Source organism: Ornithodoros turicata, chromosome 1, assembly GCF_037126465.1.
Source record: "Ornithodoros turicata isolate Travis chromosome 1, ASM3712646v1, whole genome shotgun sequence".
NCBI lineage: Eukaryota > Metazoa > Arthropoda > Arachnida > Ixodida > Argasidae > Ornithodoros > Ornithodoros turicata.
Window position 1 is genome coordinate 47,502,382 of NC_088201.1, and position 25,538 is coordinate 47,527,919.

General features: G+C 44.5%; 2 protein-coding genes across 8 annotated transcripts in view; one reads left to right on the forward strand and one right to left on the reverse strand.

Moving 5' to 3' along the window:
- The window catches only part of LOC135378168 (carbonic anhydrase 1-like), a 76,688-nt gene extending 60,473 nt beyond the window's left edge, over positions 1-16,215 (forward strand). For all 5 annotated transcript variants that reach the window (XM_064611093.1, XM_064611094.1, XM_064611091.1 and 2 more), the window contains 6 exons: positions 11,788-11,985; positions 13,366-13,484; positions 14,438-14,533; positions 14,643-14,754; positions 14,967-15,073; positions 15,891-16,215. In XM_064611093.1, coding sequence (XP_064467163.1) covers positions 11,788-11,985; positions 13,366-13,484; positions 14,438-14,533; positions 14,643-14,754; positions 14,967-15,073; positions 15,891-16,025 — 767 coding nt within the window. In that variant the 3' untranslated portion in view covers positions 16,026-16,215. The remainder of the gene's footprint in view (positions 1-11,787; positions 11,986-13,365; positions 13,485-14,437; positions 14,534-14,642; positions 14,755-14,966; positions 15,074-15,890) is intronic.
- Positions 1-25,538, reverse strand: part of LOC135378167 (exosome complex exonuclease RRP42-like) — a 40,118-nt gene that overhangs the window by 5,531 nt on the left and 9,049 nt on the right. The window contains exon 9 of one of the 3 annotated variants that reach the window (XM_064611086.1): positions 22,710-23,108. The exons of 1 other annotated variant lie outside the window; for it this stretch is intronic. In XM_064611086.1, the coding sequence (XP_064467156.1) occupies positions 23,007-23,108 (102 nt within the window). In that variant the 3' untranslated portion in view covers positions 22,710-23,006. Of the gene's footprint in view, positions 1-22,709; positions 23,109-23,148; positions 24,063-25,538 lie in introns of those variants that run through there. One more of the 3 variants, XM_064611089.1, reaches the window with a different exon arrangement.

Sequence of the window (25,538 nt, forward strand, 5' to 3'; positions counted from 1 at the left end):
CGGATGCGTCAAACGATATCGTGCCGTCGCTCCGCTCTATCCCGTCGGACTATGATTAAGTGACGACGGTGAAGCGTGGCGTGGCGAACTCTGGCGGGCGGTCACGTCAAATAAAATCCTTAAAGTACCACTACGGACTAAATCTCGTGTCTTGAGAATCCTACCAAAGTTATATTACTGAAATCTTCTTGTCTCACTTTACATTCCTGCAAAATATTTTGGCTCTATGTGATGCGAAAGCTAGAGAAACTTTATTGACTTTTTTTGAGAACTGTGACGTCATGTTAGGCTCCGAGGGAGCGCCCGGCTCTCATCTGGCAACGTTGTTGCCCTTCGCGTCTTCCGGGGGGCTCACTTTTTGCACTCCGTTAGCGGAGCCCAGCCCCACGTGACATATCCTCCGACCTTCAAGAAAACACAAGGAGGGAGAAGACATCTCTCCCATTTTCCTCTCTTTCGATCAGCGTCACGTGATTTCTCTACGTGACCCTCCCCGGACGCGGGCGTCGTTGCTAGGAGGAGTGCCCTCTCCTAGAATATGACATCATTGCAATTTGTGGGCTTATGATTACGTCACCTGCTCTTCGTGTCATCGAAATTTTTGGAGGCTCAGCAGATCTCCAAAAATTGACAGAAATGCACAGCGTTCGTAAACAGGATTGAAACTTTGCATACAGAATCCTTGAGGCACCTTCTTTTCATGGACTAAATAAAATGGAACCTGTTTTCCGAGTCCGGAGTGGCACTTTAATTATCATACTTCGTACAAATGATACTACATTGCTGCAATTTGCTTACGTTGCTCCATCTTTGTAGGCGGTGTTGCCAGTGCTTCTGGCCATACTAAACTCGGAATGGGGCAGTTTAAAGCAGCAGTGAAGGCCTAGCTAGCCACAAATTTGGCTGCGGCATATTGCACAGCAGAAACATGTGCTCTTCCGCAAGAACAATGATCCTAGCAGACACGTAACGCGCGCGAGCGAGTCCTCAGGGTGAAGTCTTTGATGTGCACACTACCAAGAAACTCCTCAGCTCCTTCAGAGAGGCCCGGTGGCGTGATGTTGCCCCCCCACACACACACACACACACAAAAGCAGCGCCACGCCGTGTCCGTAGCAGACGAATTTCAATGAGAAAGAAGACCTCCTGGACCTCCGCTCCCCACGCTGATGTTACGTCACACGGACCTAATTACGTCACGCCAGGAGATCGGTCCGGGTCGTCCCGCATCACCCATGCCTCCTTTTTCAGGGCGTCTTCCTAAGTTGGATTGTGCGGTGACAATACACAGGGCAGCAAAAATATTGTACACGGTGACTCCTGATAGGTTGCGTGATGACTGAAGCAGGATTTTGATCAAGATTGCGGATTGCGTTAGCAGCCGCGATTACAGTTTAGAGTGCAGGAAAAGTTTAACAAATGCTCGTCCTTGCTTCATATTAGGCTCCTCTGTCCGTTATGCGAGATCACCAGAGCTTCCAACACACGCCACATTCGAAAACACCGTCCGTCCTGACGATTCATTTACAAAGCCGCACGTACCGCATTGAAGATAACGCCGCTGACGGGCGGCCCCAAAAACCGACTTGTGGGATTGGTCTGGACGTTAATGCCGTTCAACGTGACACCGAGCAAAAGAAGTAAAAAGGCAAAATCAATTGCTGGAGAAACGGGAGTGGATTGAAGGATTATCGATCAATGCCTACGTTGGCCCTACCTACAGTATGAACGGGGAGCTGCTGTACGTTATTTCTTAGTACGGCGGTGAAGCTCGCACGAGATTGCCTGGAACGCACGCAAGCTTTCGTTGTGCAAACGCACGTGCTATGCTCTAGTCAAGTTCTGTGAAGCAGCTGATTGGACGAAGAGACACGTGATTTCAGCAGGATACTTTGTGAATATCGTCTTTCCACATAGCTGCAGGTGAATTCTGGGTAAACCTCGTGCCTCGTCAGCCTGACGAGGCTGCGTTAGTCTGGTCATGGGGCTCGAGAGTGCTGTGAAGAAGAAGGAAAGGCTAGGGGCATCGGTGGTGCGAATGATGGTGTGCCTCCAGCGAAGTAATCCCTGAGTGTTTTCTTTTTTGTCTGAGGAGAATTGTGCTTGGTTAGGAAGTACTTTACAAGAATAGTGCCTGGTGTCTTGCCTCTCGTACCAGTACTCATTCAGTGAAACTTGTGAATGCTTCTGAAACATACGTTTCAAGAGCTGTGACTTCCCCGATTCGAGGTAAACTTCACACTTCCATGCCTCATTGACCAACACAGCCTGTTGGAGCGCACATAACAAATCCACCGTGGTGCAACGTTTCTAAGTTACTTTCTGCGATTTCGGGAGTTTATCGCGCAGCTCAACGCAATCGAAGTTGGATTTCACGCCATCATATTTCTTGCCATGACCAAGCTGTTCTCCCTGATCTGCTCCTTTATCATACTTCCATGTCTGTCAACCCAGCACGATATATAGAGGACGCGATAACCTACTACTGACAGTGAATTGTGCTACAGCTTTCTCCAGCCAAGACACAGCTTGGTATGGCAGTCGTCTGGTCACTGCGAAATACATCAGCTGCAACCAGTTCCATAAATAGTGACTACGATAGAAATATGTTGTCTTGGTGTTCAGTGCCGTCAATGGTGACGCCCTGCTGTTGAACTGTGCTGGAGGCAGGTTTGGTTGTCCAAAACAATGGGTACATGCTGGTCCCAAGCGCAGAAACGCTGGAACGAAGTGTGGTCGCGACCCTACGACGAGGGGAGTGAGGACAGAGAGGGGATTGCTGTATTTCAAACATCTTATCACGTCACCCGCGGACCTTACGTTCATCACGTGATTGTGAAACCATGCCCAAGTCAGGTCTCTACTCGCCGTTACGAAGATTACAGGCAGCACCACTATCAACGGGGTTTAGCCGACAACCTGTCTGCCTCACGAGGTCCGTGACAAAGTGTTCTCCCTTCCTCCCACGATAAGGAGCTGTTCTTCTTTAGGTTTGCTGCTATTTGAAAGCACCTGTAGCACGCTTTTTTGCGAGGGGGTTTGTGTCACGCTTCTCTGACCTGCTCAACCCCTCGGGAGACGCGAGTCACTCGATAGTCTTCCTTGGTCCATCCATGATTCCAACAGCCGGCGCAGTGCGCAATGGGTGGCGCGAAACTATATGGCCATTCGGCACCTGTATGTAATCGCGATCACGGTTTGTTCACAAGCGGATGGGCGCAGTGAGTGGTCTTTAGCATCAAACACACTCATGTGTTGCCGTAAAAGCGCGGTATAAATACGTAAACTGGTAGAGAATCATAAAATAAGACAGAAACACAGAGGGACTACGGTGGATTTCAAGTCTGTCTCTCTTCAGGTTCCGTTAGAAACGCCCTGAAGAGCCAGGATGGTGAAATTACAAGATCTGATCCTAAATCGTTGAGAATTTCTAGTGTAATGATGAAACGTCGTCTTTTTAAGCGGAATAATAAAATAAAGTTTATTTGACCATCTCCGTTGAATAACCAGCCCTTCGTTTGTTTTTTCCTAGACTTTATTGAACCACGATGTCCACATTTTGAACTATCGTCGAGAAGAGACTTCCTCCTCTATATGTTCCCGTTTCACAATAAATGTTTTCTATATCATGAGAAACATTTCCTACCCTAAAATTTATTTGCGTAATATTGCGCAGACATTAAATAATGGGTGTCGCATTCAAGGTGCGTTAATTACGTATTTTTAGATATAGGAAACCAGAGTATAATAAAATTGATTGCAGGTCGAAATAATCTGCCCTTGTGGCAACATTTTGGTGTAACGCTAAGTACCCATACACAATGCTAGATGGTTATATTCGAGAAACGCGATCTAATTTTTGTTGCTCGCTAAAATGAAGCGGAGTAGACCCGAAGCCTGCAACTAGCTGAAAAAGCTGAAGCTGGAGAGAAAAGCCGTTAAAAATAACATGTATTTTACTGCTCAGAGCGATCAAAAAATCGTATCATCATCGGCTTCGAGACTGTTTATCTGTACCATCCCCAGTAGATATTTATTCTGAAGAACGGCGCTGCATCCGGAGAATCCACGCGTGCTTTCCTGTAATCCGACAGCGCGCACAGTATGCCGGATACGGTCTTTTTTCCGGCAAGAAGAGGCATACCATTATGCATTTGCTACGTACCTTCGTGTAATGCAATGCCGGGGAAAAGCTTTCTGGGCTTGTGGCGCTATCAATTATTTGAGCCTTCATTGTTTTCGCTCACGCTATTCCGTGCGGCAATCAATTTCGGGCTGGAAACATCACCGCGTAATTATTGAGGGGAGATCACTTATGCAACGGCGATTCGGTGCTTTGCAGTGAAGCATGTTTTTGGAGCACTTCGATATTTTTCGCTTCATTCGCTCCATCATATCGGCGCATATTGACCATCGCGAGCAGAGCCCGGATGTCATGCACGGAATCGTGCGAGCGCAAATCCGAAGTCCGTCTCAAAACCACAAACTTCTGCCAAGATGGAATGCGCTGCAATCGGAGAAAAATTCCCTGTTGATAACAGAAACGTGGAGAAATAGAAACCTTGGTGCGGATATGATACTTGGTGCAGCTACGGTGGTGCACCAATGTGTGGTAAAAGCTACAGTATTTTCCTGTGTATAACGTACGGGCGTTATACATTGTAAAATGTGTCCCGAAGAGGCAGTGCGCGTAATACATGGGAGTTTTTCCCGGAAGAGCCATTCGTGAAGAGACTCCGTCCAACCTCTAGCCTTGGTCTACCCGCATGGCATAGGCGTAAATCGTTCATTTAAACCCTATGTTCGGGGAGAATCGGGAACAATGAATGATAGACAGTGAGCACGAATACACGAGAAACGGATAGAGGGCATGGGCATGCGCGTTATACGGGGTGTGTGCGGATATCCAGTGGCATTTGCACATGTAACTCGTTGTCTACTTACCTGACGAACTTCCGGTGGCGCACGTATACCCGCGAAAGCACAGAAAAGTCAAAGTCATACTCAGCGTAAAAAAACAAACAAAGCGACGAAAACGTCGTCTTCCGTGCATTAGAATAGGCCAATATGGCGGTGCATGTTACGGCGACACAAATTCAAAAAACAACACAACGGAGTCGTAAATCGTGTCTTTGTGTCGCCCTAACATGCAGTGTCGCCAACCAGCCCACTATGTTCTTCAGTAACATGGCGGTCTCAGGAAATTTGTGTACAGCTACTGCGAGGGGCGCTGTCGGTCCAGAAGCCGAAACGGAGTTCCACAAGCAAGCTGCTTTCAGCTATCGTTTCTGGACCGACAGAGCCACTACCGGTAGCTGTACACAACTCTCCTGAGACCGCCATGTGGCCCTATTTTAACGCACGGAAGACGACGTTTTCGTCGCTCTGTTTATTTTTTACGTTGAGTATATGGCTTCCACGATTTTCCTGTAGCTATCGTACGCATAAATGCGCCATCGTGCGCCACCGGAAGATCGTCCGGTAAGTAGACGAGTTATATGTGCAAAGGCCACAGGAGTTTATCTACACGCACCCTGTATATAGGTCATTTTTCAAATTCCGCTAAGTTTCGGGTTTTCGGGTATACGGTAAGCCTAATGTACCGCAGATGACTGTATACGGAGCTGGGTACGGTTGTTACCTGGTGATTATTTTTTATCCGGCTTTTTACATATATCGATTCGATATCTTTGCGCCAGAAAATTGCAAATCAAACTCAAACATATATCGATTCAAGAAGCCGCTCGACAGATTCAAGATTTGATACGTCTATTATAACCTGCATGTGAGATCTGCACCTTTTGCAGTATGCACGAACGCAAACGCGATGGCGGTCTCTAAAGTGCAACGTGGCTGAACAATATCGATGATTAGCGGCAACGTTCGCGTGCGTGCGCCTGCCATGTTGATTCAGCCTCCCAAGTGTTCCCTGGCCCAATAACGCAACAGCCAGTTCCGGCCTTCACATACACATACAAAATCAATTTGACAATCGGCGGTGGTTGCCGCCCCGTAAACGGCGCCTTCGTCAAGGGCCGCTTGCACGCTTGTTTTGTTTGTGTGAAGTTTGGGCTACGCCAATGGGACGTATAAGTGCACAAGCTTCTCAGTGCGATCAATATGTATAGAGTGGAAACACCGTTATACCGAATTGGCTCCGACTCTGAACTTTCTTTTCTTTTTACTTCCTAATGGCTTTCGACACGTGGCCGCTAAGCTGAGCTTTCTTGCACCATAAGTTGCGGCCATTTCAAGGAGTAACAACAGGTTGGAAGTACCGTTTTCACGTACTGGCTGCGTTTTTTTACATGGATTTGCACGAGTGGTACTGGAACGTTATAATCAGTTGTGGAAATAATGTTTTAATCGTTGCAATTACATTTTTTAGCAGAACTTACAAGTGTTATTACTACAGGTTTTTGTTTGTTTGGGCGGTCGCCAAACTTGATTTTAGCGAACATTAGAAATAGCATGAGTAGCCATTTGTGCAAATGTCGAAAAGTAACGACCAGCCAATAGACCTCTTTTTTTTTTAAACAAATGACGTCATAGTGTTCGACAGCGCAACCAATTTGGTAGAGCTGAACTACGCTCGAAGTTAGTGGCGAACAAGGTTGCGCCCGAAAGCCACGGTCTTGAGGGGATTACGATGGTCCCTGAAAGGGACCTACTTTTTTTTTTTTTTCAATAGGAGGCAGCGAACAAGTGCCCAGTCGTGGAACCCAGCCCTCCCCTTCCGATTTGTTCCGGTTTCAGTTCCACTTTCACAATCGGAAAATTGCAATCCTAAGTGCAATTTCCTTGCTCTTTTAACCAAGCGTGAACTATGTGACCATTACGTCGGCCTTACAGTCATTCGAACAATATCTGGACTGTAGAGATGTCATGATTGGAGTGTTACAAAGGATATACAACCCCGAAATCAGGGATATTTCCAGGATTTTCATCGTTTTTGGCCTTTCTGGACGCTGTTTTAGGGGGTTGAATGATTTTTAGGTGGCTGGAGGGGGGTGCTGGAGGAATCCCTGACCGGAACACATGGCAAAAAAAGGCAAATAAAAAAGTTTGATAAACCAGCAGGTACAGGTGTCACAAATTATCTACGGGAATTCCGCGACTACCCTGAGATAAAAATTCTGCGCAAATCCCTGCCGTCATATGGTGCCGTCGACAGTCCCGCTCTTCGCAACGCTTGGCGCATGCACGTTAATCCTAAGCACACAGTTCGAATGTAGAGTGAAAGACTATGTCGTTGGACGCAGCAGTAACTGCGTAAACAGAGTAAATGGGCTATCTGATGTTTGCTGTGCATCATTTCATCTTTTCCATATGCCAACTATGTACCCTCATGTAATGCCCGCAAGAGCCCTTGAGGTATTATTAATAAATAAATCTGATGGTTTCAAGCGAAACAGCGCTCTCATAAGCCGATTTTAGTACCCATTTACTGAAGCTCAACAACACGCTGTGATACTTACTCAACCTCAGATGGGTAGAAATCCAGCGAACCGGTAGAATGTAGGAAGGGAGTTGCCTCAGGACAGAAGCCGCCGATATTTCGAACAGAGACTGTTCTCTGTTCGAAATATCGGTGGCTTCTGTCCTGAGGCAACTCCCTTCCTTACTCAACCTCAGTTTTTTCTAGGCTGTGAACACTGCGCTTGTCCATACGGCAACATGATGGAAATAAATGTAGCATTTCCTATTCCGGGTGTTTCACGAAAGTCCCCCGGTGCTATCGAAAAGCTTTCTTTTTAGTCATCATCCCTGAAACTGAATCATGACCATATGCTCATCATGACCATGACCATGCATACGCTCATTAATTAAATAAAAGGCTAACTTTTAAATTTTACTTCGGACGTTTTCGGAACCTCTGTTTTACCGATCGGGACATTCAGTGAAAACTGTTCCATGAAAAAACCCGCGTCAACACTAACCGCCGTATTCTCGCTCAGCCCTCAGGCACACCTATAGTCAGTGACAACATAACTCATACACTTGACTCCGCCTCCACACCAGAATCGCTCCGCGCGCGCGAATGTAGTGCGGCGCGGCCAAGTGGGCACTGGGAGAGAGAGAGAGAGAGTGCCGGCACTACATCGCCAAGCGGTGGCGTCGTGCAAAGGCTGGTAGCCAATCGCAGGAGCATTCCATGGATGAGTGGGCGGTCCCAATTGTAGGAGTTAAGCTGTCACTGACTGTAGTCCGCTTCAATAGCCTTGGCAGCGCTTCATGCACCCGCAGCGAGCGCGTACCCAACGCATTGCAAAGGATACTGAAAGGGCCACTCGAAGCTCGAGAGATCCCTCACGGCAGAGCCAGAGTACGGCAGTTAGCGATTTTTTCGATTAATTATTTGGTTTCGATTTAGATATTTCTTGCGCGGAGCAGCGTACCAACGCGCTCTTTGGCTCAGCTGTCCGGCTGCCATGTACGTGTTCATCGGCCTGGTTCACACGCGAGGGTGACGGAAGATAAGGAACAGACAGAAGAGACGCTTCGGTACATTCGTCATCATCACGACAAAGGCACGCTCTGCGGCGATTAGGAAATCCTTCCATCACCCCCGTATGTGAACTAGGCGGATGAACACGTAAGTGGCAGCAGGATAGCTGAGCGAAAGAGCGCATTCGTACGCTGCTCCGCGCAAGGATAATGCAAACCGAAACCAATTTATTACTCTAAAAATGACTAAGTGTCGACGCGGGTTTTTTTGCTGAAGGTTTCGACCGGTAAAACAGAGGTGACCGAAATAAAATTTAAAATTTACGAGTTTTATTTAATTAATGATCGTATGCAAATGAGCCGCTCACTGCTCAGTTCTTAGCCGATGTCCCAGGGATGCTTGGTATAGTCTCTTCCGGCAATGTTCCCGAATTTGCTCAGACGTGAAAACAAAGTAGTGTCGCCTTCTGTTTGTGCCCAGACCCAGTATTTTGCTCAATAGAGTTTGTCCACCAGCTACCCTGCATCTACGCCATGCTGTCTGTTGCATATAATCAGGATCGTGAACTAGAATGACCTGCGAGAGGCGCTCCAAGTGAACTTCTCAGACAAGCGTGACAGGATCCAAGAATGCTGAGGAAGCGATTCAGTTAGCAATCTGAGTCTCCTCAGATTGCTAACGTGGTTGCAACGAACTAGGCATGCAGGGGCGGCGCAACGTCATGAATTCAGGAGGACCCCAGATCCCAACGGTGCCCCCTTCCATTCCCCCACCGCCACCACTAATTCATGCCCGGGTCCCAAAAAGGCAAATGAAAATGATTTATGGCATTTTATTCGCATACGGCACCTGAGATAACACTTTGGCGCCTCACCTCCATGGGAATTTTGCGCCCCCTTCACAAATTCAAGGGGGCTACAGTAACCCCTGTAACTCCCCCCTTCCGCCACCCCTGGCAGCATGATAGTTTCATAAAAAACCTGGTTTTCCTAAAATCACAATGCGAAAGTTCAAAATTTTAAATGCCTCTTGGAAGAGTGTCTATATGCCGCAGCGCAAGGCACAGACCCTTCGAAGGTCACGAATCGGACAGTACAGAGCTCTGGATATCACATATTTCACAAAGCATCTCATTTTCCTACGATTACAACACAAAAGCTAAAAAGCCGGACAAGTGCCTCTCAGAACACCCCCTTCTACACTAATGATAAATAAAACCTTTTGAGCAAGCACCCTTTTCCCAGAAACCTGTAAGAATAAGTGCAGGCCCTCTGAAGGACACCGGTCTGCTGGTATAGACCCTTTGCTACCTAACTCTTGCATTCTTTCTCTCATAGTGATGAATCTGCATAAGATTTAGTTGCGCTTTAGTTGAGTTGTGTTTATAGGATGTTACATGATGATGTCTGAGGAATTTCTAATTTCACTGCATGATAGGACGTGTGCACCATAGCATGTCCGGACACGACGCGGATGCGATGCTGAGCCCACAGCGCACCTCGCACAGCTTTGTCTGACGTTTCTCGAAACGTAACCTCCTATGACTATGAAACGATTTTTTCTCATTTTGTTTGACAAAAGAAATGGTCCTGAACACACAACTAAAGTTTTATGTTCGGCAAGCGAATGGTTAGAAGCTGATACATCTGCTTCTAGCGCACCTGGCGACGCGCCACGGCAGGAGTGTCGTGCGGAGTGCCCAATTGTGTCACTGACGATGTCATCGCGCACTGAATGGTACGTCCATTACAGAGCTCTGATCCATTATTGGGCGACGCGCCCACATGCGGTAGAGATGAGCGGAACCGCTTGCCGCACGCCTGTATGCCTCCGCCCGCGACTCTCCACAGCAAGATCTTATCCAACGCGAGAGCTTCTGAGACCGCGCCTGACACAATGGTGAACGACAGCGAAGTCGAGTTATTTACTGTAGTGAACGTCCCTGTTCTTCCATTTGAGCTTTCGTGAAATCAGCACCACAGATGCAAGAAACGCAGGCTTTGGGTTCATCGGCTGTGGCGATAGCGCATTCTTTTCTTGTGAACAATGTTTAGTTTTCACCTTCCTGACAATGACAGTCCTTACAGACAGATATCTTACACTTTACTTACCTACACTCCCGAATTTTGTTTTAATTCCGTGTTAGCGCCGCGAAGCAACTGTGGCTATGAGCGGAATACAGATGTGGACAGATGGAGACAGGACAGCAGGAAGGAGTGGGGGACAGGGGGATTAGTATGTGTCCTGTGCCGGCTTCAGGAGTAACTGTGCCGACATTTGTCTGGAAAGTCTTCGGAAAACCCGGGGAAAACCTCAAACAGCACAGCCGGATTCGAACCCACCACCTCCCAGTCTTCAGCACGACCTTGGCTACCACCACCGAGTGGGATGCCTTAACCCGCTCGGCCATGTTGCTGTTTTGTTTTGTTTTAAATCATTTAAATGCAATGCTTTATATTGTAGGCAGTATATGCAATGACATTTTATTTCCTTCATAAATTCGCCGATTGAAACACGTGAGCCCCACTGCAACATACCCTCCGGCCAACGACGCCATCAATGCTCTCTGTGCGGGAGGCCGCAAGAAAACGCAAGAACGCACGCAACTTCCGTTGACCGCCCGATTCGCCGAGGGTGTGCGGCATCCGCCAAAAATCGTGCACTGCGCGGTTGACAAAAAGCTGAGGCGGCAAGAGTTTGTCGCGCCGCGCACATTCTCCGCATGTGGGTACGCGGCTGAACACCCGTGTAGTAGACAAGATGCGAGAAGAGGAACCGGAGTAGGAGGAGGCGATTTCAAGCACGCGTGGTTAAAAAGCGGTGCACTTTAATCGGGAAAATTTTCTGGTGTGCGAGTTTCTCGACCGGAAGAACCGCTTTCAGCGAAAGAATGTGTGGGGTGTTTGGGAAATTTTGTAGTCACCCCAAGACATGCACCCTGAACCTCATTCAAAATTCACCCAAATGAGTGGATTTATACACTGGTGCATGGTACAGGGGAGGACAAATAACAGCATCATCCAAGGGCAGCTAAACTATTTCGAACAGCCACAAACCAATGCAATGCACAGAGATCACGAATAAGGCACCATCACTCACATCATGATGTAGTTAGTAGCATTCCAGACCGAAATGCGGGACGTCCAAGCTTTTGCCGAGATTCATTCACATTCTCATGAAATGCACTAGTTTCATTTTCAAGTATTAAAAATTTCTATGCTCCGTCACCACAAGTCGTAACCATTGTTCCGATTGCAGGGAATGTTTGCATGTTATCAGGCATAATACAGAAGAGATCTGCACATTTATTCAATTAATTGTTTGGTGTCTTTTCATAGGACCATCACTATGGGCTGAGCGTTATCCAAAAGCTGGAGGCCAGAAACAGTCACCCATTGACATTTGCGAATGTGATATTGTGCAAGATCCAATGCTCAATGAATGCCCCATAAATCTCGACTACACTGGTTCCCACACGACGGGCCTTATCAACACCGGAGCTGGATGGAGGGTGGACTGCAAGGCTCAAGGAATCAGTAAGTTCTATCACAATGTTCCTGCTCCTGCTGAAGCAATGCTCTTGCTCCATGTTTTGTGTTAGCTACCCTATGGGTCTGCCGAGCTGGTTGTAAGACCATCAAACCACAGGAATTATGCTGTTTTGTATTCATTTATTACTTGCACACTATTTCAATGTGACAAGAGTAGCAGCTACCGTCCTATGTACAGGGTGTTCCACCTGATGTGTTATTAATTCCTGTAAAAAAACTCTACTTGTCCGAAAAAGATGCGGTCAGTAGCATTTATCTTCAGTGATTTTTTGCCACGACTTGCGTCATTTTAATTAGCTTTTTTTTGTGGGAAGTCTAATTTTCAGAATTGAAGTCAAAATTTTGCCATGTCAAGGCAACGTTGTTTTGCCAGAAATAGACATCCCATGTAGGAAATATCCCAACCCATTCAGAGACCTGATACTTGTTCCACTGGCAACAGCTCAAAAAAAGAAAAATCGAAAACCGTCGTTCTGAGACGCGCTAAGTGTCAGCCACCCTCATTTCGCAGTCATGAAGTGCTGAGAGAGGGAGCCTTGCCCTACCTCTTCAGCTCCCCTCTCAGTGTCACACTAGCTGTTCACCTAGCTGATAATAACATCCCTGTGTCACCACGTATCGTTTATCTGTCGACGGTATCACCCACAAATGTCACACCACGCAAACACAAAGGAATTGCGGAGACAGGCAGACGAAAGACAGCTGTATCTCGGTGTTTGTTTCTGAGGCAGGGAGATGTAGAGATCTTTGTGGAATATGCTGGGTTTGCAGTGTTAATCGTTTGTCGAAATACCACAAGGGAAAACAGCATTGCTCTAGCTGATATTCTGTGTAAAATATGAAATACATACACTGCTGCAGCTTCATCGAAAACAGGAGAGAAAAAAGTCAAAAGAAGGAAAAATGGAACAACATGTTGTCGTCGTTTTTTTTTTTTATTGTGTGTTAGCGCCGCGAAGCAACTATGGCTATGAGCAGCGTACAGATGTGGACAGGTAGAGAGACGACAGCCGGAAGGAGTGGGGGACAGTGGGGTTAGTATGCGTCCTGGGCTGACTTCAGGGGGAACTGTGACGACATTCGTCTGGAAAGCCTTCGGAAAACCCAGGGAAAACCTCAGACAGCGCAGCCGGTGGTAGGATTCGAACCCACCACCTCCCAGTCTTCAGCACGACCATGGCTACCACCGACGAGCGGAAAGCCTCAACCCGCTCGGCCATGCCTCTGGTGTCGTCGTTGTGAGGGGTATTATTATAAGTAGTGGGTCTTTCTGCGTTTCATTGTGTTTTATGTTGCAGCTTGTACATTACATTCACAGCAGCAGTCCACTTGCCTCACTTTAGAACGTATTTGGCACTTTTGCAGATCTCTATGGTGGGCCACTTACTGAGCGCTACCAAATTGTGCAGTTCCACAGCCACTGGGGAACCTGCAGCAAAACGGGCAGTGAGCACACCGTTGACGGCAAACATTATGCCGGGGAGGTGAGACCATTTGTGGCTTCGCTAAGAAATGCACACACATATACAGTGTCCATACCTGTTAAAAGAATCACAGGAGTTGTCCGAGCCATTGAAATATGCTACCCTTATGCTCACGGTAATTTGGTGAAGGTATGATGCTGAGCGTAACAGTGAGGACCAAAGTCCTACATTGTCCTGATTGGTTAGTAGTGTTTTCAGGTTCGTGCATTGGTAGGCTGGATTTGACCATGAACAAACTATTTTTGTCATAGTGAGAGGGCGAGAGTCTGGCCGATGTAAAGACACCGTAAGTGTGGTCCTGCAAGGTCGGCAGTGCGGACAATTGAACTGCTTGTAGAAGAGCAAGAGTGGAATAGCAAAGTACCAAAATATTCTCATTTTCAATCATCACTCGTACCCAAAGTTGTTGATTGAGATTTTGTAAAATCTCAATCAAAATCTCAATCGTCATCACTCACAAGGTGCGTACATACTAGGCCACACTTGTCTTCCTCTTTTCAATTGTGCATGTTTTTTGTTGTGTTGCATTGCCACACAGATGAAACCACATTTGTTGTGACATTCACTTTCATTCTTACCTTGTGTTGTGTTACATCTGGTAGTAATGGCATTTCAGAATCTAGTGAATGATATTGTGGTACCTTATATACACAACCTGAAAGTGACTGGTGAGAAGAGATGGAGAAGAAAGAGTGCAGGGCACCATATGTAACCATACATTTAAATAACTTCGTAAATACTCCTTCAGAGCAGTTGAAGCACAACACATCTTTGCTGAATCCCCAAATTAGACAAGTGCTTGTGTGCAGCAAGTGTTTATGAGTTAACGAAATAACCCGACACAAACTGTATTAGTCACTGTTTTGGAAGTACCGATTATTTATGCTTGTTGGTATCAGTTTTGTTGTCGAAGCTCCACAATATATGTGAAAGACATCTGAATTTTTTCGCAGCTACATCTGGTACACTACAACACTGACTTGTACAAGAAGGCTTCTGAAGCCGCCTGTTCTGAAAAGGGGCTGAGTGTCATAGCAGTTTTTCTCAAGGTGAGTTTTACATTCTTGCATGCAGCACTGACTAACTCAATATCTTGATTTAATAATAACCACAAGTAGGAATGCAGTACGAGATGTTCGGCATTTTAATGTTTTTCAGGAGGGAAAGATGCACAAGGAGATGCGAAAGGTGACAGACGCGATGGGTGACGTGGTTTACAAGGGCATGAAGTGCAACTTGCAGGATGTCGACATCCAGTCGCTGATACCTCGTGAGCCACCTTTGTGGTTTTGCTGGTGAACATGGTCTTGTGTGATAATTAGCTGTTTTGAGTATGAGGTAGATATTATTGACAGAAGAACTATGCTTGTCTGTCTGTCTTTGTCACATAAGTTTCTAGTCAGTACAAATGATCAGCTAGCTTGCACTATTTCAGCACTTGTGCAACATAATTTGACATATGGTATGTCTATTTAAATGCAGAAAACAGCTCTTATTGGACATATGAGGGTTCCTTAACAACTCCGCCCTGCTACGAGAGCGTCACCTGGATTATATTTAAAGACCCCATTGAGCTTTCACCAGAACAGGTGAGCCACATCTTCAGTACAAGTTATATTTTGTCTACATCTGTTACATATAATTAGTTTCAAACTTAATACTACATTTAATCACATTGTACGTATTTGATAATAGTTTGAAAGCATGTTCTTGACATGTTCGGGACACTTCATTCGACGGCAGCTAATAACCACATTTCAGCATTTTTTATTTGACACAAGTTTTATTTTAAAAAACTATTAGAGCTGCATAAATTTTGTTTTCGCAAGTCTGTTATATGGCCAGGCAAAATGATTAAATAGATGTTTTCTGGGAAATGCGAGATAACAGAATTGGAGCCAGTCATTATCCAAATCATTTCCTTGGGCTGTTGGACAGGGCTTGCCCTCTCAGCCCTCTTTCCCATGTAGTTTGAACTTGTAATTTTAAACAATAAAAAGTAAGTAAGTAAATCCATCATCCTTATTAAACACCCTGAGAAGCAAACATACCATGAGATATAAATTCCCAAATTTTGCTATGCAAATGAGCCGAAACCAGAACTACGCACTTCTCGAGCGCAGAAACGACACAGCCTTATCTGGGACGGAAAGCGGTCTATCTGACCAACAGATTAGCACCTTCTCCAATCAGCTCCATCGTTCCAAAGCACGTGGTCCTCTCACATGGAATGCCTGTTGCTCTTTCTGCACTTGAGTAGTGCGTAGTTCTGGTTTCGGCTCATTTGCATGGCAAAATATGGGCAAAATTGCAAAGGGTACAGAAGCAAGCCTATTTCGTGGATGCCCTGTGTAACTAGAATGCTTTCTTTCATCCCACTCAATTCCATACTCTGTCGCTTTCCAGTTTGAGGCCTTCCGGCAACTCATGTCTTACAAGGAAGAAGAGGGCCCAAGGGGGCTGGCAGACGGCCCTGTGCTCAAGAACTTCAGGCCGCCTCAGCCTCTCTTGGGGCGCGTCATCAGGGAACCTGCCCACTGAGGTGAAGCCCCTCAAAGACTGACATGAACAAAGGGATTTCAACCTTTCTGTTGGTTTTTTTACAAATTCTTCCGAGATCGGTACAATGTAAAATTTTGTTGTGGCTTGGGTCTGTAGCCTCATAAACCTTTGAGGAATAGAAATTGGCACTCCCAAAATTCATCTATTGGGTGGGCATCTTCACTTTTGATGAGGTCATTTTGCATTCACGTTCAATGTATGATCATTTGTGACCACTTAATGGCTACCACTAAACAACCACAGCAATTACTGCTGTTCAGGTTTTTCTTTCCTTTACTGTTCCTTTAGATGTGTGTACAAACAGGGTGTAACTGCTGAGGGTTTATCAGTTAATTTAATTTGTGATGTAACATACAGCGGCTGCAGTGTAGACCGTCCTTAGTCATCTCACACATGTTCAAGTTCGCATCAAACCAATTCTTTGATATCAATGATCATGCCTGTACTGAGTTCAATCTGTTTCTATACTACATGTAATCAACACTGTCTGTACGTCGCACAATTGTAGGCACCCTCGAGAGCGAGCCTGACCTCCCAAAATTTATCGTACGAAGGTTGTGCAGCTTTTTACTGCTCTTTTGTTCAGATCCACTAAGTAGTTTTAAACGTAGCACCTGGACTAGCAAAATAAAACCAACCTCGTACAAGTCGAGAACACAATCAGTGCATTATTTGTTCGTCATATACAGAGTGTCCACACTAAGTGTGAACAGATTTTTTAAAAATATATCAATCACTTTTTCCGAGATGAAATCAATTGCAATATAGCATATGCTGAAGGGCACTCCCTAGGGGGGCATTAACAGACTCCTAAGGCAATGTCTTAATTAACTTTCAATAATTAACTTTTTAATTATAAAAGCTACGAAGTTGCTCCAATGAGAACATCTGATCTCTTCGGTCACCAGATACCAAAACCGTTTTCAGAACAAAAATCCGTTTGATAGATTGTCCGCAAAAAATTTGTGAAGGAACGCCATTTTTTTCTTTATTTTATTCATTGCGCATCTCTAGAGACGCGTCTTTCCTTCGCCCCCAATACGAGAGGATGAAAGAGCACACTATCGCGTCTTGCGTCCTGGAAAAAGATTAAAAGAAAACAGAAAATGCAGCCCAAGATAAGGGCAGTCGCGATAGAGTCACCCGATAGAGTTGTGTTTTTGTTCTGTTTCCGCAAGTTAACGCTATCTTCGACGCATGAGGCGGCACTGTGCTCTTTCACTCTCTCACACTGGGGGTAAAGGAAAGCCGCTTCTTCGAAGATGCGCAATAAACCAAATAAAGAAAAAAATGGCGTTCCTTCACAAATTTTTTGTGGACGATCTACCAAACGGATTTTTGTTCTGAAAACGGTTTTGGTATCTGGGGACCGAAGAGATCAGATGTTCGCATTGGAGCAACTTCGTAGCTTTTATAATTAAAAAGTTAATTATTGAAAGTTAATTAAGACATTGCCTTAGGAGTCTGTTAATGCCCGCCTAGGGAGTGCCCTTCAGCATATGCTATATTGCAATTGATTTCATCTCGGAAAAAGTGATTGATATATTTTTTAAAAATCTGTTCACACTTAGCGTGGACACCCTGTATGTATTGTGCTTATCATGTGACATATCGTTGCATGGTCTCAAATTACATTCGCCACATCAGCACCTGTTAGTAGCTATTGCCTCCTAAGTTTCAATCTTTATTGCAATAGTTTGTGAGAGGATGAAAGTCTGGGAAATGCAACAGGTTACTGTTTGTGACTGCCAACATGCATCAGATGTCTGCCAGGAGAGGACGGAGATGAGACTGCCTTAATCGTAAATATTTCTGGTTCGCAACAATTGTTGTTGGTTGACGAAAGTTGTTGCACAACAGTGATATCAACAGACAAGGACCCTGTTGTGGCACTGCAGAGCACGGTAATGCCAGAGGCTTTCAGAGATTATGTAATCAAACTAGACAGACCGGCATGTGTAATATTAGTGGGTGTGGCGCAATGTGTTAAACGGGTAAAACTTGATAGTGAGCATAATGGGATTCCTGATGGCGACTAAAGGCACATGTTGCTGAGACCCTATTTTAAGTAATAATTTTACTAGACGTATCATGCCTTTGTGCTTTTGTTGCTTATAGCCAACTAATGGCTATAGTCACCCGTTTGGGAACTTCCATGAGGTTGACTGTAAACAGTCTGCACTGTAGCATGCTTCTCCTGGTCCTTTCCAGGTAAATATAGTTGGAAGGGCAAGGCGACAACATTACATCGGCATATAAACCTCACGTTAATGAACCACGTACATGTAGCACAACCAAGAAGCGCTGCATAAGTTAGGAAACACCCAGGCATACCATAATGTGAGAAATGGTGCAGCATGTATGTTCAACGCTATAAACATATTCCTCCTACAATGCAAAATATATATGCTTACTACTGCTGTTGTGATAAAAGTGGAGGCGTGCCAGGAAGCACTTCGATACACCTCTGATTCATGAATATTATGGGGTGCTTGCTCACTTGTGTGTGCATCTCCTCCTCTACACCACATGTCGTCTATGACAACAAGAGAAGGTGAATGCAAATATGTGAACAGCAGAGCTGCTTAAAGGAAGAGTTTGGCCTCTGGGAGGTTCCTATTTCAAAGGGCGTCATTTGATGTTACACGACGGGTAGTGGAAAGGCACAATCTTGGAGCAGAGCTAACATTTTAAAATCTCCAAGGACCACTGAGACTTGACCAGCTGGGCAGAGCAATGACGGGTCTGACATCATGGCGAGCCTCCATCTCTAGGTGGCAAGAGGTCAAATAATGGCCATACTCTCACCGTAAACAGCTCTGGTGAATAGCTGATTGTAGCGCGACCTGAAACATAATGAATCTGAGAACCAGTTTCCTAATGGCGGGGGGTATGCTACACCTGGCACACTTGTCCCCCCTTTTCACGACTGTACAACTGCTTCCCTATGTGACCAGCAAATGCTTCACAAGAGAGGAACACGCTCAAAAACACATCTATTTGCCCAAAAATAGCTGCTACAAATGAAATCTCAGTGAAACCGTGTTTGTGGTGGTACCTGTTAAAGTTGCTTTGTGTGTGTTTTGCGTACCTTTGTGAAGGGTCATGTGATATTGAAGGAGTGCAATAAGTGCAAGTCTTTTTAAACAAAGCAGTATAAATAGGCCTTCGTGTTTTGGGGTTTTGAAAAAATTGGGTGCAAAAGTCGGGTTTTATTCCAGGAGCTCTAAAGAAGGGGTAAAATTGGGTGAAAGAAAAGAAGTGCTCCTTGCATTCCAGACGAACACCAGGTGCTGAGCAGCTGTGCTGAATGTGCATTGCTTAGCCCTTATTTGCAGTTGAATTAGCATTTTAGCAAGTTTGTTCTTGGGGTTTTTTTTTTAGAGCTTTACCCCAAGTCACAATGATGAAAATTGGGGAAACGCGGATAAAGACAGGTTTCACTGGGTTTAGCCCTAAAACACAAGGCTCAAAGTATAAATTGTTCGCTTACAAAGAGTTGCTTTCAATTTTCTATGCAAAGTGATTTACAAGAACCGAGCCTAGTCCACATTAAATTACAGTACGAAAAACACAAAACAGGATACACTACGCTGACAAAAAGTGTTTTATCCATGCAGAATTACGTGATCAGGCCTCTTCTGTGTGTATGTAAATTGTAGCACAGAAGCATCAGAGTCGTGGCAAAGTTTTAAAGGTGAAATTGCGCTTGAATCAGGAAGTGAAAGGCGAACATGTTACTACGAAATTCAGAATTATGCCTAGACTAGTGGTAGGGCATGTACGCAGAGATTAACATTGTTAGCTAGGCGTCTGTATAGAGCTTAGGACGCATTGTTGTTTTTGTAGTTATTTGACAAGGTAGTAAGTGTAGACAGGAATGCATACTATTACAAATGATGTACACCAGATCTCTCACATAGTCATCTTGTCTAAAATTTTGGCCTTATGTTCAGTGGCAGACCACAAGAAGAACTACATGCAGCTTTCTGTGCCAATACTGATCACAAACCATAATGTTGTTATTGCTGAAAGATGTTGAGCAAATGAGCACTTTTGTCTTGTTGAAAGTCTGGAGTCAGATTCTGTATAAAAATATTTTTGTAGACCTTTTATAGCCTGCTCTCCCTTCATTGAGAAATCTATTTAATCTGCAGCCTGTCCAGGTGGAATTTGCAGACGTAGGTGTATCTCTGTCATATACGAGAGTACGCTGATGCGAAACGTTTCTCCCGCAAAACACAATGAATTCTAGCAGTCACCCATTATCCGTGTAAATACACGAACGACATGGCAACTACAAGGATTTTAAGAGCTAGTCTGGTAACCATAAAAGGATGAACAGGACAGTTCATATTGTACTGCTGGGCTCATAATTAATCACAGCTTTCAAAGAGTTAGTATTTTTTATCAAAAGGGTACAATCATAAAATCCAGTCTGAACGCTAAGAATAAGGTCTCATATAAGTGGCGGAGGGTAGCTAGTGCTCGTGGTTAAATATTTTTTGTAAGCAAACGTTGTTCTCTGACTACCATGAAAAGATGCAGGCCCTGTCGACATTCCTGTAGGGGACAGTGTACACTAGAACAAAACTGTTGTGTTCCTGCTGTCGTCTCTGCATATCAGCCAAACAAAGCAATTGCTGACCCAATGACAATGCTGACGGAGCACCTTTTGCCAATGGAGTTCCTTTTTTCTCAGTTTCACGACAGTGAGATCAAGTTATGGTCTCAAGTAGACTTGATCAAGTCAACAACTGCTTGTGAATCACAGAATAGGCGGAGAGGTGGTTTGCAAATGTCACGACAAACCTCCATTATCTATTGTGTCATACAAGAATGCCACAGGAGAGTGCAAAATAGCGAATGCCAGGGAGCAAATTGCATAGAAACTCCTTAGGAATCCCTTCGGTCAAATAGTTCTTGGGATCATTTTAGCACAATGCCTCAACACCATGTCTCCAACATTTCATTGATGACTGTCTATGCTAATGTCGCACGAGGTGCTTGAACAGTAATGTTTATGGCATTGAAGACTCGAATGAAACAGCAGCAAGCAAATGAAAAAGAATGCAAACATTTCTTAGTAAAAATCTGGTGTGAGAAGGCTTCACACTTCATTGCCGAGTGTACCTGACATCCCGCGCGCAGTGCTTTCAATACACACTGTGACGTCTTCGATAAGACTTCAGTGTTCGATATTGCACGTGCAACAATTAAGCAATTCACGGCTGTACAATTTTGTACAAAGAGAAGGCTAGTAACATTTACAATCAATGGAAATCATGAAGCGTGGGTGACTTATACAAATCAAATACTGAAAATGTACACAATTCCAGCCCCTGTGTGGCATAACAGATCAAAGCGAAACGCTGTAGTTGAGATGCGACAAACAGCTGAAAGACAGCAGCCGACGAAAAGTCAGCGAGCGCAGGTGGTCAGAATCGCTGACTTTTCGCCAACTGTAGTCTCTCAGATAATTGTTGGGGCATTAGCGAGGCCTACACGTTGTCTTAATTGTTCATTCACACTGCCAAAAAGCATAGCTTTCAACTATGGGACCTCTCGTAAAATAAATCCAAACTCCACGTCTCCACAGAGCCTTTCAGGCATCTCAAACTGGCACTGCTCCGGCGAACGTAGAGGTTGTTGCAGGGGGCTGGTGTTTTCCAGCTGCTTCCAAAGAGATATCTGTCAAAATGCAACTGGCTTTCTCCTTGTGCAGTACTGTACACTACTCCATACTACTTTCATATTAAGTGTTCTACAAAAATATTTGTGGGAAAAACTTACTCATAACCATCCCTCAGTTGCATATTACGTGGCTGCAAAAGTTGGGGAAAGTGGGAAGTAAAAAGAGATGACAGCAGAGGTGGTTTGTCAAGTTCCTTAGCGTTTACTTTGTCATTCCTGTGCCCTATTCTAGACACTAAACGAATCTGGCTTCAGCTCTTTCAGCCATTTAACCTACTGGAGTACAGCACTCCTTTCCAGCAAAAGCATTTACTAGTGGAAGCATTATTTCTCATCAAGTTGACAGTAAATATTTTTGTACACAACATTTCCCATACACAAGCATAGTATATACAGAATGTTTTTACATATTTACAAATGAGGACATGTTACTGTTGTCATTACATAAATGGTTCTGTTTAACACACACAACTACCTGGAGAAACATGCACATACTGAGAGAGAGAGGAAATGTTGCTTTTGTCTGTCTACTCTATAGTAAGCATATGCAGATGTTAAATGTATGTGTGTACAGCAACTTTGAGTGGTATTCTAGCCAGTTAGGAAATACAGTCACTGTCAGATTAGGTAGTACAAGAAACTGCCATGAGTGCATAGCCGATAGCATAATGTAGATTGCTATAAAACATGGGCTTTCTCTGATGAAGTACGTATCAGATATGAAGCGAGTATCTGATGAAGTACGTAGAAGAACATAGCTGGGCAACTTCGCCACTTTTGTTCTAGGATGTGCCTTTTTTCATTGTGTGCAATGCCTGACAACGACATTTTTATGTATGCACGTTAAGTTTCCAATAAATAAATTTTTAGACTCGTGTATTTTAATTTTATAACACAGCAGATGTGCTGTACTACTTCGGTGTTGAACATGTATGTCACTAAGTTTATCAGACATTCACAAAAGAAAGATGACGAGGTAAAAGTGTGTATTATGCAAATAAGTGAACAGCAACTGCCAGCACAATATGCAAACATTGCCATCATATGAAAATACAGATGATGCTTGTTACCCAGAGAAAGGTCTGGTTATAAAATGCTTAGAAGACCAATATTTTTCACTGATCAAGCCACGTGTAATGTGAAACTGCAAATTGCAATCAAGTACTCAGTGCTTGCAAATGATACGTTTCACATCAGACAGGCTTGGATGAGAAAACATGTTTAATTACAGTGCAGATCACTGTCATAGTCTGAGGAGTGTCAGACTTAGTTGAGGAAGGATGCTGTCTTCTTCTCTTTAACTGTACCTTCTAGCTCAAGTTTTTCCATGATGGCTCTATTGAGAGAGATCCCAATGTCTCTCGCTACCTGTGAACATGCACAATTTATGTGAATGTGGTTGCATAGTTCTTCTATTGCAACCCTTACATTTGCAAAGTCAAACTACAAATCCCAAGCGGATGCATGAAGACAGTACTAGACACAGTACAGTCACATGTGACTAGGCTACCCCTTCTGGGAAAGAGTGCAGCAAGTTCAATGTCAAAGATGCAGTTTTTGCAGAGTGGAACCTTCCAGAAGACATTGGCATGTAACACGTGAAAGCTCCTAGGGTAACTCTGCAACCCTGGTGTTCAGCAGTACCATAAAAGTAGAATTTCCACAAGAACCTTATTGTCACAAATTTTGTCTGTTCTTTGACTGTTTTTGTTCTGCAAATATTTGTAGTGATGACAGAAAATTACACACACTAGGATTTGCAACCAATAAGCTCCACAACGTTGAAGTGACACACCAGTGTGTTTTATTGTAATTACATTCACTATTTTGGAGCAATCCCAATGAAGCTTGGTTATGGACAAACGTTACAACACAGGCATCTTTGGCTGGTTTCCTATGTATGCAACGACAAAAATCTTCAGGTAATCGAAACATTTTGGGATAGTACCTCAGTTAAACTACATAGACTAAGAGGAAGTACAGAGACACAGACAGACGTGAAAAACTGCTGTTCTGGTCTCACAACTATGATTAAGGCCCAGAGCCGTCGCAATGTTAAAGTGCGCCTGGGGCACGATAAATCGCAAGCAAATTGTGCGATTTTTTGTTTTCTTGTCATTCTTGATGCTAAACTAGGGGTGCGCAAAATACGCGAGTAAATACAGTCGAAGGGTCACGTGTACCTGGGAGCAGTTGGGAGCACTTTTATCTAATGCTCTTTTGCGTGAGCATGCAATACTTCTCCTTGGACGCTGCACGTCGTAGTAACCGTCCACATTGCGCCAATCCCATCCTTCGACCTAATCAGATTTCTGCGAAATTCTGTGCCAAACGAAGGATTACACAATGAATTCCGGATTCCGTGAAATTTCGCGGAATCACAGAAAACCTGGGGCCTTAACTATGATGGAACAGTCAGAGCCAGTACAATCAAATATAAACAGTCATTCATATCGCACCATGCCAACGTTGTGCCCAACTGCACTAGGCCTACGTTTATGTGTGTCTTGATGGAGTCAGTTGAGGAACGGCCACATGGAGCACTTCTGCTTGCAACAAAGTTACAGATAATCCAGGAACATGATCGAGGCAAAAGTTCAAAAACAGAAACCACAGAGAAGTTTCATATCCTCAGGGAAATGCTGTCGATGATATCGAACGACAAAGAAAACACTGAAGGTGCTGTCAAGACGGGAAGCTTTGCCGCTTCCAAATGCCGCTACCAAATGTGGATGTGGACAATGCCATACAATATGATGGTATAGGTAATCTTCGAGAACCTGGCTGTGGGAAGAGAACGTGAAGTTCGCCCAGCAGAACTGGAAGATTGTGGACAATTACCCTGCCCACAGTCGGGTGGATCAACTCTTGCAGTATTTGAACGTGAGGGGTACATGGAATTTTTACCGGTCCCCCGGCATCCATGCTTATTTTGTGAAAAAAGCAATTGTAAAATGTGAAACAAACTGTTTTTTTTCCCTAGTCACCCATAGTAACGGAAGTTGGTGATTTTACAATTGTCGTATTTCATCAAATCTGTGTACTTTGCTTAGACAAAACTTCTGATAAATGAAACACAGTTTTTTTGTTTTTTTTTTGCTTCAGTTCTGCTTAAGTGGAGTACACTGTATTCAGTACACCTGGCAAGTCGAGACTCTTAAAATATGATCATTTGTGGCTTTCCCTGACAAGAACACTGATCAGCATAGAGTGGCCAGTCTGTGGATTAATTTTACCCACCTGAGCATTGTTTCATGTGCACTGAAATTTCATCACATGGCACACCGTATTTGACATTGCTCATGAACGTATCTCACATGTCTAAGCAACATGTACCCAACCACCAAGTTTCTGGCCTCCTCGCCTGGTTCAAAACCATCAACTAAAAGACTGGGACCTGAAAGTGTACATGTTACCTATCCCTCCACTCAGGCTTCTGCCACCTAGTGGCCCAACACATTTTTTGTAACTAGCACAACAAAACATAGTACCTGAATGCTCATACGAGCAAGTGCAATCCAGCTACGATTTGTCATTCAGCATAACCCAAAGCATAACCTGCACCATAAGCAGCTGCTTAACCCAAAGTGTGCTGGTCTCGGTCAAAAGGTTGCATTTATTTGTCCTGTTTAATGCTACTTGCCTCAGGAATTTTTCTTTCCTTCTAGCTAAGTCAGAATAGAAGCTAGAATGCAGTCCTCGTATTTAAAAACACATGGCTTCGTTAACCCATTGACGCTGCTACTGACTGATGTAGGAGAGATGGAAAGGAACTTACGTACATGTATGCACTGACAG